The sequence below is a fragment of the Pelophylax lessonae genome (assembly GCF_965119305.1).
Source record: "Pelophylax lessonae genome assembly, chromosome: 7".
Taxonomy (NCBI): Eukaryota; Metazoa; Chordata; class Amphibia; order Anura; family Ranidae; genus Pelophylax; species Pelophylax lessonae.
Window position 1 is genome coordinate 875,683 of NC_138774.1, and position 18,102 is coordinate 893,784.

An 18,102-nucleotide genomic window follows, 5' to 3' on the forward strand; every position below is an offset into this window, starting at 1 on the left:
GAGGGGGCGGGGCCACGTTCTGAACTGAGTCTGCAAGAGGCGGGGAATGTCAGGCGACTTTATTTTACAATTGGTCTGAGCGGCCCGACTCGGGCCTGTGATTGGCTGTCGGGGTTCACCGGGCCGCTGTGCGCAGTGTGAGGCCGATCAGTCGTGTGTCAGCCGGCGGTGGGGAGACATGCTGGGTGCGGGCGGCTCCATAGACCGGGGGCGACTCCGGCAGCTGCTGCGGGGGAGTGTGGCCGGCCTGTGCGAGCTGAGACTTCTCCGGGAGAGGCAGGAGGTCCGGGTCCGGCGGGCGCTCCGAGGGGGGGAGGTGAGTTCGTGTCACACCGATCGCTAAGATACCGAACCATAAAATACCGAACCTTATAAGTACCGAACCTTAAATGTACCGATCTCTAAAATACCGAACCTTATATTTACCGATCGCTAAGATACAGAACCATAAAATACCGATCTCTAAATTACCGATCTATAAAATACCGAACCATAAAACACCGAACCATAAAATACCGAACCATAAAATACCGAACCTTATATTTACCGATCTATAAAATACCGATCTCTAAAATACCGATCCTTATATATAACAGTTGCTAAAATACTGATATATATATATCTATATACTCACTATACTATACTAATAACGAACCTTATATGTACAAATCTATATAATACCGAACCTTTATATTTATGGGGGTGAGTCTGTACAGGTCCCTATATAAAGTCCTGTGTCCTATTCTCCTTCAGCTGCCCCGTCTCCCTAAGTCTTCCCCCGTCTGCTGCCCCGTCTCCTAGGTCTTCCCCCCCTCTGCTGTCCCCTCTCCCTAAGTCTTCCCCTCTGCTACCCCGTCTCCTAGGTCTTCCCCCTCTGCTGCCCCATCCCCTAGGTCTTTCCCCCTCTGCTGCCCCGTCTCCTAGGTCTTTCCCCCTCTGCTGCCCCGTCTCCTAGGTCTTTCCCCCTCTGCTGCCCCGTCTCCTAGGTCTGCCCCCTCTGCTGCCCCGTCTCCTAGGTCTTCCCCCTCTGCTGCCCCGTCTCCTAGGTCTTTCCCCTCTGCTGCCCCGTCGCCTACGTCTTTCCCCCTCTGCTGCCCCGTCGCCTACGTCTTTCCCCCTCTGCTGCCACGTCGCCTACGTCTTTCCCCCTCTGCTGCCCCGTCGCCTACGTCTTTCCCCCTCTTCTGCCCCGTCTCCTAGGTCTTCCCTCTCTTCTGCCCCGTCTCCTAGGTCTTCCCCCTCTTCTTCCCCGTCTCCTAGGTCTTCCCCCCTCGGCTGCCCCGTCTCCTAGGTCTTCCCCCCTCGGCTGCCCCGTCTCCTAGGTCTTCCCCCCTCGGCTGCCCCGTCTCCTAGGTCTTCCCCCCTCGGCTGCCCCGTCTCCTAGGTCTTCCCCCTCGGCTGCCCCGTCTCCTAGGTCTTCCCCCTCGGCTGCCCCGTCTCCTAGGTCTTCCCCCTCGGCTGCCCCGTCTCCTAGGTCTTCCCCCCCCTCTGCCGCCCCGTCTCCTAGGTCTTCCCCCCCCCTCTGCCGCCCCGTCTCCTAGGTCTTCCCCCCCCTCTGCCGCCCCGTCTCCTAGGTCTTCCCCCCCCTCTGCTGCCCCGTCTCCTACGTCTTCCCCCCCCTCTGCTGCCCCGTCTCCTACGTCTTCCCCCCCCTCTGCTGCCCCGTCTCCTACGTCTTCCCCCCCCCCCCTCTGCTGCCCCGTCTCCTACGTCTTCCCCCCCCCCTCTGCTGCCCCGTCTCCTACGTCTTCCCCCCCTCTGCTGCCCCGTCTCCTACGTCTTCCCCGTCTCCTACGTCTTCCCCCTCTGCTGCCCCCTGTCCTACGTCTTTCCCCTCTGCTGCCCCCTGTCCTACGTCTTTCCCCTCTGCTGCCCCCTGTCCTACGTCTTTCCCCTCTGCTGCCCCCTGTCCTACGTCTTTCCCCTCTGCTGCCCCCTGTCCTACGTCTTTCCCCTCTGCTGCCCCCTGTCCTACGTCTTTCCCCTCTGCTGCCCCCTGTCCTACGTCTTTCCCCTCTGCTGCCCCCTGTCCTACGTCTTTCCCCTCTGCTGCCCCCTGTCCTACGTCTTTCCCCTCTGCTGCCCCATCCCCTAGGTCTTTCCCCCTCTGCTGCCCCGTCTCCTAGGTCTTTCCCCCTCTGCTGCCCCGTCTCCTAGGTCTTTCCCCCTCTGCTGCCCCGTCTCCTAGGTCTTCCCCCTCTGCTGCCCCGTCTCCTAGGTCTTTCCCCTCTGCTGCCCCGTCGCCTACGTCTTTCCCCCTCTGCTGCCCCGTCGCCTACGTCTTTCCCCCTCTGCTGCCCCGTCGCCTACGTCTTTCCCCCTCTGCTGCCACGTCGCCTACGTCTTTCCCCCTCTGCTTCCCCGTCGCCTACGTCTTTCCCCCTCTTCTGCCCCGTCTCCTAGGTCTTCCCTCTCTTCTGCCCCGTCTCCTAGGTCTTCCCCCTCTTCTTCCCCGTCTCCTAGGTCTTCCCCCCTCGGCTGCCCCGTCTCCTAGGTCTTCCCCCCTCGGCTGCCCCGTCTCCTAGGTCTTCCCCCCTCGGCTGCCCCGTCTCCTAGGTCTTCCCCCCTCGGCTGCCCCGTCTCCTAGGTCTTCCCCCCTCGGCTGCCCCGTCTCCTAGGTCTTCCCCCTCGGCTGCCCCGTCTCCTAGGTCTTCCCCCTCTGCCGCCCCGTCTCCTAGGTCTTCCCCCCCCCCTCTGCCGCCCCGTCTCCTAGGTCTTCCCCCCCCTCTGCCGCCCCGTCTCCTAGGTCTTCCCCCCCCTCTGCCGCCCCGTCTCCTAGGTCTTCCCCCCCCTCTGCTGCCCCGTCTCCTACGTCTTCCCCCCCCTCTGCTGCCCCGTCTCCTACGTCTTCCCCCCCCTCTGCTGCCCCGTCTCCTACGTCTTCCCCCCCCCCCCCTCTGCTGCCCCGTCTCCTACGTCTTCCCCCCCCCCCCCTCTGCTGCCCCGTCTCCTACGTCTTCCCCCCCCCCTCTGCTGCCCCGTCTCCTACGTCTTCCCCCCCTCTGCTGCCCCGTCTCCTACGTCTTCCCCGTCTCCTACGTCTTTCCCCTCTGCTGCCCCCTGTCCTACGTCTTTCCCCTCTGCTGCCCCCTGTCCTACGTCTTTCCCCTCTGCTGCCCCCTGTCCTACGTCTTTCCCCTCTGCTGCCCCCTGTCCTACGTCTTTCCCCTCTGCTGCCCCCTGTCCTACGTCTTTCCCCTCTGCTGCCCCCTGTCCTACGTCTTTCCCCTCTGCTGCCCCCTGTCCTACGTCTTTCCCCTATGCTGCCCCCTGTCCTACGTCTTTCCCCTCTGCTGCCCCCTGTCCTACGTCTTTCCCCTCTGCTGCCCCCTGTCCTACGTCTTTCCCCTCTGCTGCCCCCTGTCCTACGTCTTTCCCCTCTGCTGCCCCCTGTCCTACGTCTTTCCCCTCTGCTGCCCCCTGTCCTACGTCTTTCCCCTCTGCTGCCCCCTGTCCTACGTCTTTCCCCTCTGCTGCCCCCTGTCCTACGTCTTTCCCCTCTGCTGCCCCCTGTCCTACGTCTTTCCCCTCTGCTGCCCCCTGTCCTACGTCTTTCCCCTCTGCTGCCCCCTGTCCTACGTCTTTCCCCTCTGCTGCCCCCTGTCCTACGTCTTTCCCCTCTGCTGCCCCCTGTCCTACGTCTTTCCCCTCTGCTGCCCCCTGTCCTACGTCTTTCCCCTCTGCTGCCCCCTGTCCTACGTCTTTCCCCTCTGCTGCCCCCTGTCCTACGTCTTTCCCCTCTGCTGCCCCCTCTCCTACGTCTTTCCCCTCTGCTGCCCCCTCTCCTACGTCTTTCCCCTCTGCTGCCCCCTCTCCTACGTCTTTCCCCTCTGCTGCCCCCTCTCCTACGTCTTTCCCCTCTGCTGCCCCCTCTCCTACGTCTTTCCCCTCTGCTGCCCCCTCTCCTACGTCTTTCCCCTCTGCTGCCCCCTCTCCTACGTCTTTCCCCTCTGCTGCCCCCTCTCCTACGTCTTTCCCCTCTGCTGCCCCCTCTCCTACGTCTTTCCCCTCTGCTGCCCCCTCTCCTACGTCTTTCCCCTCTGCTGCCCCCTCTCCTACGTCTTTCCCCTCTGCTGCCCCCTCTCCTACGTCTTTCCCCTCTGCTGCCCCCTCTCCTACGTCTTTCCCCTCTGCTGCCCCCTCTCCTACGTCTTTCCCCTCTGCTGCCCCCTCTCCTACGTCTTTCCCCTCTGCTGCCCCCTCTCCTACGTCTTTCCCCTCTGCTGCCCCCTCTCCTACGTCTTTCCCCTCTGCTGCCCCCTCTCCTACGTCTTTCCCCTCTGCTGCCCCCTCTCCTACGTCTTTCCCCTCTGCTGCCCCCTCTCCTACGTCTTTCCCCTCTGCTGCCCCCTCTCCTACGTCTTTCCCCTCTGCTGCCCCCTCTCCTACGTCTTTCCCCTCTGCTGCCCCCTCTCCTACGTCTTTCCCCTCTGCTGCCCCCTCTCCTACGTCTTTCCCCTCTGCTGCCCCCTCTCCTACGTCTTTCCCCTCTGCTGCCCCCTCTCCTACGTCTTTCCCCTCTGCTGCCCCCTCTCCTACGTCTTTCCCCTCTGCTGCCCCCTCTCCTACGTCTTTCCCCTCTGCTGCCCCCTCTCCTACGTCTTTCCCCTCTGCTGCCCCCTCTCCTACGTCTTTCCCCTCTGCTGCCCCCTCTCCTACGTCTTTCCCCTCTGCTGCCCCCTCTCCTACGTCTTTCCCCTCTGCTGCCCCCTCTCCTACGTCTTTCCCCTCTGCTGCCCCCTCTCCTACGTCTTTCCCCTCTGCTGCCCCCTCTCCTACGTCTTTCCCCTCTGCTGCCCCCTCTCCTACGTCTTTCCCCTCTGCTGCCCCCTCTCCTACGTCTTTCCCCTCTGCTGCCCCCTCTCCTACGTCTTTCCCCTCTGCTGCCCCCTCTCCTACGTCTTTCCCCTCTGCTGCCCCCTCTCCTACGTCTTTCCCCTCTGCTGCCCCCTCTCCTACGTCTTTCCCCTCTGCTGCCCCCTCTCCTACGTCTTTCCCCTCTGCTGCCCCCTCTCCTACGTCTTTCCCCTCTGCTGCCCCCTCTCCTACGTCTTCCCCCCTTTGCTGCCCCCCTGCGCACCCTCTCGTGCCCCATGTCCGTGTTTCCTACTTTCACCCCCTGGCGGGGCCTAGCACTGGTACACAAAAATATGTATACTGTATGTAGTTATGGGTGCGGTGGGGTCACGCATCATAGGATGGGTCCCCTTTGTGTCCTGCTACATACTGATAGGTCACATGACTCTGACACCCCTCCTCATGTCATATATGTACACTATAATCATTATAGCCAGGATAGTCCCCTTCAACATCTGTAGAGAGCCTCAGATTTGGCCCCTGACACCCCCAGAGGGCCACGCAATGGCATCAACCTTTTTTGCAACGAGGAGCAATTCTATCAACTACCAAACACTAAGGAGAAAGGGGCCGTAGTAATAACCCCCAGCATTGTTGTCAGTGACCCCTATAACCCCCAGCATTGGCGCAAGTGGACACAATAATAACCCCCTGCATTGGTGCCAGTGGGCGCAGTAATGACCCCCTGCATTGGTGCCAGTGGGCGCAGTAATGACCCCCTGCATTGGTGCCAGTGGGCGCAGTAATGACCCCCTGCATTGGTGCCAGTGGGTGCAGTAATGACCCCCAGCATTGGTGCAGGTGACCCCAATAACCTGCAACATTGGTGCCAGTGGATGCAGTAATGACCCCCAGCGTTGGTGCCAGTGGATGCAGTAATGACCCCCAGCTTTGGTGCCAGTGACCCCCGTAACTCCCAGCGTTCCTGCCAGTGACCCCCGTAACCTCCAGTGTTGGTGCCAGTGACCGCAATAATAAACCCCAGCATTGGTGCCAGTGACCGCAATAATACCCCCCAGCATTGGTGCCAGTGACCCCAATAATAACTCCCAGTGTTGGCGCCAGTGACCCCAATAATAACTCCCAGCGTTGGCGCCAGTAGATGCAATAATAAACTCTCAGCGTTGGCGTCAGTGGACGCAATAATTAAACCCCCAGCATTGGTGCCAGTGACCCCGATAGTCCCCAGAATTGGTGCCAATGACCCCAATATCCCCCAGCATTGGTGCAAGTGGATGCAATAACTCCTCTCAGCATTGGTGCCAGTTGACACAATAATACCTCCGTGCATTGGTGTCACTGGACGCAATAATTAAACCCCCAATGTTGGTGTTGGTGGATGCAATAATATCCCCCAGCATTGGTGCCAATGACCCCAATATCCCCCAGCATTGGTGCCAGTGGACGCAATAACCCCCAGAATTGGTGCCAATGACCCCAATAACCCCCAGAATTGGTGCCAATGACCCCAATATCCCCCAGCATTGGTGCCAGTGGACGCAATAACCCTCAGCATTGGTGCCAATGACCCCAATAACGCCCAGCATTGGTGCCAGTGGACGCAATAACCCCCAGAATTGGTGCCAATGACCCCAATAACCCCCAGAATTGGTGCCAATGACCCCAATATCCCCCAGCATTGGTGCCAGTGGACGCAATAACCCTCAGCATTGGTGCCAATGACCCCAATAACGCCCAGCATTGGTGCCAGTGGATGCAATAACCCCCAGCATTGGTGCCAGTGGACGCAATAATTCTTCTCATCAAAGTGTCCTATAGAGAATTGCTGACAGCATATAGAGCCAGGATGCCATGTGTTGGCCAGCAGAGCATCACAGGGATATCCCTGTGTGTGTGCGTATGTATGTATGTGTGTGTGTGTATGTATGTGTGTATATATATATATATATATATATATATATATGTATGTATATATAACATACACTGTGCAAACTGTTGGCGCAATATAAATCCTGCATAATATACACGTATCCTGTACACTGTATACAGAGTATGAAGAATCCCCCCTGAAAATCGGTATACGCTGTATTGTACACGCGTCCTCCCTCCATACACTACATACGACCACATTGCCCTATCGCACGCCTGTAATTGCTTCTCTTTTGTCTTTGCAGGATCTGGACAGACAGTTGTGGGAGTTGGAGAGACAGCTGGGAGAGCTCAGACTGAGAGCCGAGACGGACAGCCAGAGCGGTGAGTACAGAGCCTGGCGGGGGAGTCACATGACCTCTCTGGTACAGTGGCACGCACCTGTGCACTCTCAGTATGAGTGTTCCGGCTCCACCAATTAGATCCTCCCTTCCACTCTACAGTCTGTGCTAGGCTCCTGGAAGGGTGAAGCTGATTGGTGGAGACAGTGAGCACAAAGACCAGAAGTCCCCTCCAGTGATTGGGTAGAATGGCCGTCAGCAGCTCTGCGGCACATTATCAGCGCTGTGTAACTACTGGCTGATCACACATTTCCAGCTGTGCCCCTCCCAGGCCCCCTGTATGCCCAGGCGCGGCCCCCTGTATGCCCAGGCGCGGCCCCCTGTATGCCCAGGCGCGGCCCCCTGTATGCCCAGGCGCGGCCCCCTGTATGCCCAGGCGCGGCCCCCTGTATGCCCAGGCGCGGCCCCCTTCCCACCCCTGTATGCCCAGGCGCGGCCCCCTTCCCACCCCTGTATGCCCAGGCGCGGCCCCCTTCCCACCCCTGTATGCCCAGGCGCGGGCCCTTCCGGCCCCCTGTATGTCCAGGCGCGGGCCCTTCCGGCCCCCTGTATGTCCATGCGCTGGCCCTTCCGGCCCCCTGTATGTCCAGGCGCGGCCCATTTCGGCCCCCTGTATGTCCTGGCGCGGCCCCTTTTTCATAGTGGGGGGCGGGGAGTTTTATTACTATCAAAGGACCTTTTTGCTGCCGGTATCTTCTCAGGGGAGGGAAACTTGTTTCGTCCGTTTATGGTGGGTGAAATAGAACTACAATTCCCATCCGCCCCCTTGAGCTAGTATACGAAATGTTCACGTTTGCTCCACCTTTATTGATTCTCTCATTTTTGTTTTTTTTTTGGTCTCTCCTCCCCCCCCCCCCCCCCTCCCCCATTCTCTGTCTTCACAGCGGACTTGGACGCCAACAACCCGGAGTCATGTGACGTCTTCCTGGACCGGCCCCCCAGGACGGGTCAGACGGAGGCTCGCATGCATTATGCCAACGAGCGCCCGAAGAGTGCAGGTAAAGCTTCACCCTCTCTACCCGCCTCTGGATCAAATTGATTTGATCGGTGCATATTCCGCCTCTGCCCCCCTGTAACCCCCCGCTTTTCTTCCATCCTCAGGTGACCTGGTTGTGGGATCCCAGCACCCCCGCCCCTCTTCTTCCCGCCTTCTGGTTCCTCGCTCCATGTCTGCTCCCTATCCTTCCCCTTCCTCTCCGCCCCCTCCCCCTGCTCGCAGGGCTGAAGGCTACATCCTGTCTCTCCTCCGCCGCCAGCTCCGCACGCCCTACATGCGCTCTGTCTCTGCCGAGCGCCCCTCTCCCCCTCCCCCTCCTCCTCCTCCCATTCCTGCTCCAACTCCAGCCGGTAGAATGGCCACCAACACCTCTTACACCCCTCTCCATCGGGGGCCCCGAAGGAAGCACCCGCCCCTGCTGAAGGGCCGCAGCGTGGAGGGTTCTCCGCCGAGACCCCCCAGGAAATGTCTGTCAGCAGAAGAGCCGCCGCGGAAAAGGGGAGGGCGCAGGACGCCGCGGTCTCTGTCTGAGACGAGCCTGAGGGACCCCATTCAGCAGCTGGAGGAGAACGTTGAAGTCGGGGTGCGTGCCGAAGCGTGGGGCGGCTCCAGAGGGAACCTGGAGGCTTGGGGTCACCCCAGGAACCACCGGGAGAGCTGGGCCAATGCCCGATCGCAGACTGAGGGCTGGGCAGACCAGCGAGCCTTTGTCCCTGAGTGGGGGCCCATGCAGGAAGGAGGGCGGTGCTACACCCTGGGCAGAGATGGGAGGGTCCCACCGGTGAGGCTCGGCCCACCCTGCAGGAAGTGGAGATCAACCGCCGAAATCAGCGCCGGGGTGCCGGAGGTGGAGCCGCGGGTCGATTCGGAGGGGGAAGAGGAGGAGGAAGAAGGGGAACTGGTGTGGCCAATGCAGCTTCCTCCCCGCGATGCCGAAGGGCGCCCCCAGGTGTTCAAAGTCAAAGCCTCACAGGCGCTAAAGAAAAAGATAATGCGCTTTCACACGGGGTCACTGAAGGTCATGACTACGGTGTGAACCCGGCAGAACCGCGCTGCGTCTGCCATGACGTCACACCCACGGCTTGTTGGTCACATGCAATGTTTAAAATCAATGGACAGCAAACCTCGCCCCTGGACCCGAAGATTTCCCCTGCTGGGGGGGGGGGGGGGGGCGGATCTTGGCGCTGTGGGGGGAGGGGCACTGTCACAGATGGGGTTTTTTTTCTCCGTTCTTCCTCCTTTGAGTGCCAGTCTTGTTATAGTTCATAAAGTGCAGTACGGAGCCACACATCCTTGTCAGAAGAGCTTACAGTCTAGCGGAGAGTCTTTGCTGTTTTGGGGTCCACATATCACCCTTGATGCGGTCCTGGCGCAGAGAGCCGCCATCTTTCCTTTTTTCGGGTGGTAATTATAATGTTTGTGTTCCTCGGTACCTATAGATGAGGAGTTCAGCCAATCAGGTTTCACCTATCTCTGGGACTATCACCCGCGATGTCTGGTTGCTATGGGCGATGGCGCAATCCGTCTCCCCCGTGTGTTTGCCATGTTCGGGGTCATACATCAAAGTGCCTGAAATTAAAACTGTCTGTTGCTGGAAGCAACCAATGGGAATTCCTGACCGGCTGTGGAGGTATGATGGAAGGATCTGGTTGTCATGGGTAACACAGACACTTCTGCTTTCAGACACATTGATAGGCCAAGCATCTCACACAAAACTAGTACTACAGCTCCCATCAGCCTCCCTTTTTCGGTATGCTAAAATGAGAACTGTCTGTGCTGCACAGTGCCACCAATCAGATCTGTTCAGAGCTGGAATCTGGAAGTGCCATTCTGATTGGGGGCTTTGGGCACCTGAGACACATAATCCACCCAAACTGCTTCTGCCCTACCCATAATGCTTTGCATTGCTGTGTGCCATTCACTGACTGACTGGTGCCATCCCTGGCTGTCCAGCGGGGGGCACTGCACTGTGCATACTGATAATCAGCTGATATTGGACAATCACTTGTTACACTGTCCACCTTTTTGTACTGAATTTCCTGGCTACTCCCGCACCTTAGTTCATTCAGCGGCTGTCCCTCGGGGGGCGGCCTTGTGACTGGCTGTCTTTTGGGGGGGCGGCTTTGTGACTGGCTGCCTCGGGGGGCGGCCTTGTGACTGGCTGTCTTTTGGGGGGGCGGCTTTGTGACTGGCTGCCTCGGGGGGCGGCCTTGTGACTGGCTGTCCCTCGGGAGGGGGGTGGCCCTGATGTTCTTCCTCCCCAGTATTAGTCCTGCAGTGATACAATGTATATAACAGATTTTTCCCCAATAATCGATGTAAATAGTTGTTGTACAGACCTCCTGTATATAAGATGTGGATATGTACATGTGCTGTATATATTCTGGATGGTTTTGTATTGAAGGATGTAAATAAAGTGTTTCTTGTCACTCCATGTCTCTTCTCGTTTTTATATATCATTGTATATGGGGGGGATCTCTGGTTGGCTGGATCAAATACATTTTATCATTGCAGATTTATCATGGGGGGATAACTCAAGACATCATCAGGGGTAAGGGGTAATATAAAGGGGATGGGATGGGAGGGGAGTCCGGGACATCAGGGGTAAGGGATAATATAAAGAGGATGGGGGGGATAACTCAAGACATTATTAGGGGTAAGGGGTAATATGAAGGGGATGGGAGGGGAATGCGGGGATCTTATCGGGGGTAAGGGGTAATATAAAAGGGAGGGGAGTCTGGGGACATTATCGGGGGTAAGAGGTAATATAATGGGAATGGGAGGTGTAACGGAACCACGACCCCACAATGTTCTTGTGTGCTTCCGTCAGAATACGTCTTCTTTCAGTCTGAACATAAATATCAGATATTCTAGCCGCCCCCCATATAAAACTAGCCGAGAATAGCTTGTATAAGATCTGGAACATTTATTGAACAAAATCACTTGTAATATATACCCCACCAGGTCAGGTGCCTGATTACATTATCATATGCAGATGAAGTTGTGTACAGAAATATAATTAACATATCTAAGGAAGAACCAATACAAACAGTATTCTACTTTCCCACTAGCAACCAATAGATGACAGTGATTTAATTACCTTGAGCTAATTACTTAGCAGACTTGCCGTAGTTGAGCTCATGAAGTACAATGCACATTATTATAAGTGTAAACACCCCTGCAGTAGACCATAGGTGTGTAAATCAGCACAATCGACAATGTGTGGAAGACAGGTGGTTGAGCTGATGACATTGGCATCTGCCATGAATCTGAATGAAGTGCGGAGAAGTCCCCTATTGGCAATATAGACAGCTAGGCCTTTACCATGGATCCTAGGCCTAGAGTCCCAGAGTCTGTGTGTCTTTGGGAGATGTGGACTTGAACCCAAAGTCACATTACTCCAAGAGTCCTTCCAGCATAAGGGGTAATATAAAGGGGAAGGGAGGGGAGTCCGGGGACATTATCGGGGGTAAGGGGTAATATAAATGGGAGGGGAGTCCGGGGACATTTTCGGGGGTAAGAGGTAATATAAAGGAGATAGGAGGGGAGTCCGGGGACATTATCAGGGGATGGGAGGGGAGTCCGGGGACATTATCGGGGGTAAAGGGCAATATATAGGGGATGAGAGGGGAGTCTGGGGACATTATCGGGGATAAGGGATAATATAAAGGGGATGGGAGCCTGGGGACATTATCGGGGGTAAGGGGTAATATAAAGGGGAGGGGAGTCTGGGGGACATCGGGGGTAAGGGATAATATAAAGGGGATGGGAGGGGAGTCCGGGGACATTTTCGGGGGTAAGAGGTAATATAAAGGGGATAGGAGGGGAGTCCGGGGACATTATCCGGGATAAGGGATAATATAAAGGGGAGGGGAGTCTGGGGGACATCGGGGGTAAGGGATAATATAAAGGGGATGGGAGGGGAGTCCGGGGACATTTTCGGGGGTAAGAGGTAATATAAAGGGGATAGGAGGGGAGTCCGGGGACATTATCAGGGGATGGGAGGGGAGTCCGGGGACATTATCGGGGATAAGGGATAATATAAAGGGGATGGGAGTCTGGGGACATTATCGGGGGTAAGGGGTAATATAAAGGGGATGGGAGGGGAGTCCAGGGACATTATCTGGGGTAAGGGATAATCTAAAGGGTATGGGAGGGGAGTCTGGGGACATTATCGGGGGTAAGGGGGATGGGAGGGGAGTCTGGGGACAATATCGGGGGTAAGGGGGATGGGAGGGGAGTCCGGGCACAATATCGGGGGTAAGGGATAATATCGGGGATAAGGAATACATTTTAACTTTGCCAAACATGTGGAGATTTCAGTTTGGTGGGAATATATGGGGGGGGGGGGGGGTAATATAGAAGTGTGGAGTGTTAGGATGATTCCTCTCTATGGCATGATACAATGTATACAGATTGCAGACCCCTCTCTCTCTCTCTCTCTTTATATATATATATATATATATATATGTAATGTATGGATGGCGGAGCTCTCGGTCCTCCGCAGTCGCACACAATGGACCTTCTGTCTCTTTTCATCCTCCGGTCGTCATGGAAACTGAATAAAAACCTCCAGTCCAAATATAACACAGAAGATGATTCATCGGCTCTGTACGGGGGATGTATGATGTGTAGACAGGTACAGCCTATTCTAGGGGCCACTTCACTCCCCGCCCGGGGCCCGAATCACCCCAAACACCAGAGAAACCCGACCATCCCAGGTCTATTTTCCCCTCCCCCACAGTCACACACTATTATTATTATACATTTATTTAGCTCTGACATATACCGCAGTGCTGTACAGAGATCACTGAGCCATGCACATCAGTCTCTGTACCAGAGGAGCTTACACTCTAATGTTTAACGTTGCTCCGTGCCTGAAAATGCTTTGGCAGTGGGGAGTGACGGCGGAGGAAATGAAGTCTCTTCCTAGGAAGGCCCTGGAGAAGTGGGTTGTGGAATCTGCCGTTAGCGAGCCACTGGCCTTGAGGGATTGCCCAGGCCCTGTTATGAGGGAGGGTCTGCGTTTGATTAATCTGGAGAGAATCCCTTTGAAGTTTCGGGATTTGGCCTGGCTCTCGTTCCATGGCAGACTCTATGTGAAGGGCAACTTGAAGCATCGCTCTGCGGAGAACCGTGGTTGTACAAAAATGGAGTGTGGCGGTGTGGAGGAGACAATGGACCATTTCTTGCTTCAGTGCCCCTTTAATATAGAAGTCTATAAGCAGGTGGGGGGGCTCTTATCCCTTGAGTTATGCGGAGTGGTCGTACGGGTCTTTTGAGACGCATCGGGATTTTGATTTTGAGACACTTTCTCTAGTTAGCTTAGTAGTCCGTTACTTCACGTGGAATGCACGGTGTCAGGCTTCCACTCGGAAAAAAGTCCTTCCTGTCGAGGTGGTGTTGCAAAACATTCTGGATGAGGTTGGGAAGATTCAGGTTCTTGAGAAGGACAGGTGGTGGCCGAGGGCCTGGACAAAGGCGTGGAGGAATGTCAGGTCCCCGTAGCTGCTGTCTGTCAGTCTATGGGTGTGCGGCTTTTCTTTCTGTCCTTTCAAATCCTCTAGATTTTTATAAGTTTAGATTTTTGTTAAAAGGCTGCATGCATGGGTTCAATGTGTAATCTTTTCTTAGCCTGAGGGGGTGTTTAGGTGGAGGTTAGGGGGTGTTTTGGTAGAGGTTGGGGGGGGGGGGTGTAGGTTAGGGGGTGGAGGATGTGGAGGTTAGGGGGATGTTTAGGTGGAGGGTTGGGAGGTATGTATGTTGGGGTTAGGGGGATGTTTAGGTGGGGATTAGGGGTGTGTAGGTGGAGGTTAGGGGGGGGTGTAGGCTAGGGGCGTGTTTAGGTGGAGGTAAGGGGGGTTGTATAGGTGGAGGTTAGGGGGATGTGGAGTTTAGGGGGTTGTTTAGGTGGAGGTTAGGGGGGTGTAGGTGGAGGTTAGGGGGGTGTGTAGGTGGAGGTTAGGGGGGTGTTTAGGTGGAGGTTAGAGGGGTGTAGGAGGAGGTTAGGGGGGTGTTTAGATGGGGGTTAGAGGGGTGTGTAGGTGGAGGGAAGTGGTGTGTGTAGGTGGGAGTTAGGGGGATGTTTAGATGGGGGTTAGGGGGGGGGGGTGTAGGTGGAGGGTTGGTGGGGGTTAGGAGGATATTTAGGGGGGTGTAGGTGAAGGTTAGAGGGGTGTTTAGGTGGAGGTTAGGGGGGTGTTTAGGTGGAGGATTGGGGGTGTAGGTTAAGGGGGTGTTTAGGTGGAGGATATGGGGTGTAGGTGAAGGTTAGGGGAGGTGTAGGTGGAGAGTAGGGGGGTGTTTTATGTGGAGGTTAGGTGGAGGATAGGGGTGTGTAGGAGGAGGTTAGGGGGGTGTAGGTGAAGGTTAGGGTGGTGTTTAGGTGGAGCTTAGGGGGGTGTGTAGGTGGAGGTTAGGGGGTGTGTAGGTGGAGGATAGGGGGGTGGAGGTTAGGGGGGGATGCTGGAGGTTGGGAGGGGTGTAGGTGGAGGTTAGGGGGGGATGCTGGAGGTTGGGAGGGGTGTAGGTGGAGGTTAGGGGGGGATGCTGGAGGTTGGGAGGGGTGTAGGTGGAGGTTAGAGGGGGAGTAGATGGAGGTTAGAGGGTGTGTAGGTCGAGGTTTGGGGGGTGTAGGTGGAGGTTAGAGGGGTGTTTTATGTGGGGGTGGAGGTTAGGAGGGTGTTTATGTGGAGGTTAGGGGGGTGTAGGAGGAGGTTAGGGGGGTGTAGGTGAAGGTTAGGGGGGTGTTTAGGGGGAGGTAAGGGGGTGTAGGTTAGGGGAGTGTACATCGAGGTTAAGGGGGTGTGTAGGTGGAGGTTAGGGGGTGTTTAGGTGGAGGTTAGGGGGGTGTAGGTGGAGGTTAGAGGGGTGTAGGTGGAGGTTAGGGAGGTGGAGGTTAGGGAGGTGGAGGTTAGGGGGGTGTAGGTGGAGGATAGGGGGGTGTAGGTGGAGGTTAAGGGGGGTGTAGGTGGAGGTTAGGGGGTGTTTAGGTGGAGGTTAGGGGGGATGTAGGTGGAGGTTAGGGAGGTGGAGGTTAGGGGGGTGTAGGTGGAGGTTGGGGGGGTGTAGGTGGAGGTTAGGGGGGTGTAGGTGGAGGATAGGGGGGTGGAGGTGGAGGTTAAGGGGGGGGTGTAGGTGGAGGTTAGGGGGGTGTTTAGGTGTAGGTTAGGGGGTGTAGCTGGAGTTTGGGGGTGTGTAGGTGGTTAGGGGGGTAGTTGGAGGTTAGAGGTGGTGTAGTTGGAGGTTAGAGGTGGTGTAGTTGGAGGTTAGAGGGGTGTGTAGGTCGAGGTTTGGGGTGTTTAGGTGGAGGTTAGGGGGTTGTGTAGGGGGAGGTTAGGGGGGTGTAGGTAGAGGTTGGGGGGGTGGGGGTGGAGGATAGGGGTGTAGGTGAAGGTTAAGGGGGTGTTTAGGTGGAGGATATGGGGTGTAGGTGAAGGTTAGGGGAGGTGTAGGTGGAGAGTAGGGGGGGTCTTTTATGTGGAGGTTAGGTGGAGGATAGGGGTGTGTAGGAGGAGGTTAGGGGGGTGTAGGTGGAGGATAGGGGGGTGTAGGAGGAGGTTAGGGGGGTGTAGGTGGAGGTTAGGGAGGTGTTTAGGTGGAGGTTAGGGGGGTGTAGGGGGGTGTAGGTGGAAGTAAGGGGAATAATCAGGTGGAGGTTAGGGGTGTGTGTAGGTGGAGGTTAGGGGTGTGTGTAGGTGGAGGTTAGGGGGGTGTGTAGGTGGAGGATAGGGGGGTGTAGGTGGAGGTTAGGGGGGTGTGTAGGTGGAGGATAGGGGGGTGTAGGTGGAGGTTAGGAGAGATGCTGGAGGTTGGGAGGGTGTAGGTGGAGGTTAGGGGGGTGTAGGTGGAGGTTAGGGGGATGCTGGAGGTTGGGAGGGGTGTAGGTGGAGGTTAGGGGGGATGCTGGAGGTTGGGAGGGGTGTAGGTGGAGGTTAGGGGGGATGCTGGAGGTTGGGAGGGGTGTAGGTGGAGGTTAGGGGGGGATGCTGGAGGTTGGGAGGGGTGTAGGTGGAGGTTAGAGGGGGTGTAGGTGGGAGGTTAGAGGGGTGTGTAGGTCGAGGTTTGGGGGGTGTAGGTGGAGGTTAGGGGGGTGTTTTATGTGGAGGTGGAGGTTGGGGTGGTGGAGGTTAGGAGGGTGTTTATGTGGAGGTTAGGGGTGTAGGAGGAGGTTAGGGGGTGTAGGTGAAGGTTAGGGGGGTGTTTAGGGGGATGTAAGGGCGTGTAGGTTAGGGGAGTGTACATCGAGGTTAAGGGGGTGTGTAGGTGGAGGATAGGGGGGTGTAGGTGGAGGTTAGGGGGGTGTTTAGGTGGAGGTTAGGGGGGGTGTTTAGGTGGAGGTTAGGGGGTGTTTAGGTGGAGGTTAGGGGGGGTGTAGGTGGAGGATAGGGGGGTGGAGGTTAAGGGGGGTGGAGGTTAGGGGGGTGTTTAGGTGTAGGTTAGGGGGTGTAGCTGGAGTTTGGGGGTGTGTAGGTGGAGGTTGGGGGGGATGCTGGAGGTTGGGAGGGGTGTAGGTGAAGGTTAGGGGGGGATGTAGGTGGAGGTTAGATGTGGTGTAGGTGGAGGTTAGAGGGGTGTGTAGGTCGAGGTTTGGGGTGTTTAGGTGGAGGTTAGGGGGTTGTGTAGGGGGAGGTTAGGGGGGTGTAGGTGGAGGATAGGGGGTGTAGGTGGAGGTTAGGGGGATGTAGGTGAAGGTTAGAGGAGGTGGAGGTTAGAGGGGTGTGTAGATGGGGGGTGGAGGTTAGGGGGGTGTTTAGGTGGAGGTTAGGGGGTGTGGAGTTTAGGGGGTTGTTTAGGTGGAGGTTAGGGGGGTGTAGGTGGAGGCTAGGGGGGTGTTTAGGTGGAGGTTAGGGGTGTGTACGAGGAGGTTGGGGGGGTGGAGGTTAGGGGGGTGTGTAGGTGGAGGTTAGGGGGGTGTTTAGATGGGGGTTAGAGGGGTGTGTAGGTGGAGGGAAGTGGTGTGTGTAGGTGGGAGTTAGGGGGATGTTTAGATGGGGGTTAGGGGGGTGTGTAGGTGGAGGGTTGGGGGGGTGTAGGTGGAGGTTAGGGGGTGTATGTGGAGGATGGGGGGTGTTTAGGTGGAGGTTAGGGGGTGTAGGTGGAGGATATGGGGTGTAGGTTAGGGGAGGTGTAGGTGGAGAGTAGGGGGGTGTTTTATGTGGAGGTTAGGTGGTGTAGGTGGAGGATAGGGGTGTGTAGGAGGAGGTTAGGGGGGTGTAGGTGAAGGTTAGGTGGTGTTTAGGTGGAGGTGGGGGGGTGTTTAGGTGGAGGTTAGAGGGGTGTAGGGGGGTGTAGGTGGAAGTTAGGGGAATAATCAGGTGGAGGTTAGGGAGGTTTAGGTGGAGGTTAGGGGGGGGTGTAGGTGGAGGATAGGGGGGTGGAGGTTAAGGGGGGGTGTAGGTGGAGGTTAGGGGGGATGCTGGAGGCTGGGAGGGGTGTAGGTTAGGGGGGATGCTGGAGGTTGGGAGGGGGTGTAGGTGGAGGTTAGGGGGGGGATGCTGGAGGTTGGGAGGGGTGTAGGTGGAGGTTAGAGGGGGTGTAGGTGGAGGTTAGAGGGGTGTGTAGGTGGAGGCTAGGGGGGTGTTTTAGGTGGAGGTTGGGAGGGGTGTAGGTGGAGGTTAGAGGGGGTGTAGGTGGAGGTTAGAGGGGTGTGTAGGTGGAGGCTAGGGGGGTGTTTTAGGTGGAGGTTGGGGGGGTGTTTATGTGGAGGTTAGGGGGTGTAGGAGGAGGTTAGGGGGGTGTAGGTGAAGGTAAGGGGTGTAGGTTAGGGGAGTGTACATCAAGGTTAAGGGATGTGGAGGTTAGGGGGGTGTGTAGGTGGAGGATAGGGGGGTGTAGGTGGAGGTTAGCGGGGGTGTCGGTGGAGGTTAGGGGGTGTTTAGGTGGAGGTTAGGGTGGTGTGTAGGTGGAGGTTAGGGGGAGGTAGGTGGGGGTTAGGGAGGTGGAGGTTAGGGGGTGTGTAGGTGGAGGTTAGGGGGTGTGTAGGTGGAGGATAGGGGGGTGTAGGTGGAGGTTAAG

The 18,102-nt window shown here is 56.9% G+C and overlaps 1 protein-coding gene across 1 annotated transcript; it reads left to right on the forward strand.

Moving 5' to 3' along the window:
• Nucleotides 1-69: 69 nt before the first annotated feature.
• DACT3 (dishevelled binding antagonist of beta catenin 3) lies at nucleotides 70-9,270 on the forward strand. Its single transcript, XM_082263424.1, has 4 exons — nucleotides 70-316; nucleotides 6,993-7,071; nucleotides 7,973-8,086; nucleotides 8,190-9,270. The coding sequence occupies exons 1-4, from the start codon at nucleotides 179-181 to the stop codon at nucleotides 9,119-9,121; spliced, it is 1,263 nt and encodes a 420-aa protein (XP_082119550.1). The 5' UTR covers nucleotides 70-178; the 3' UTR covers nucleotides 9,122-9,270.
• Nucleotides 9,271-18,102: the final 8,832 nt, after the last annotated feature.

Bases quoted from the DNA above. Each gene is read 5' to 3' on its own strand.
- DACT3 (XM_082263424.1), top strand. From the start codon at position 179: ATGCTGGGTGCGGGCGGCTCCATAGACCGGGGGCGACTCCGGCAGCTG. The intron at 317-6,992 runs GTGAGTTCGTGT...TTGTCTTTGCAG, and splicing joins GGGCGCTCCGAGGGGGGGAG to GATCTGGACAGACAGTTGTG. The intron at 7,072-7,972 runs GTGAGTACAGAG...CTGTCTTCACAG, and splicing joins CGAGACGGACAGCCAGAGCG to CGGACTTGGACGCCAACAAC.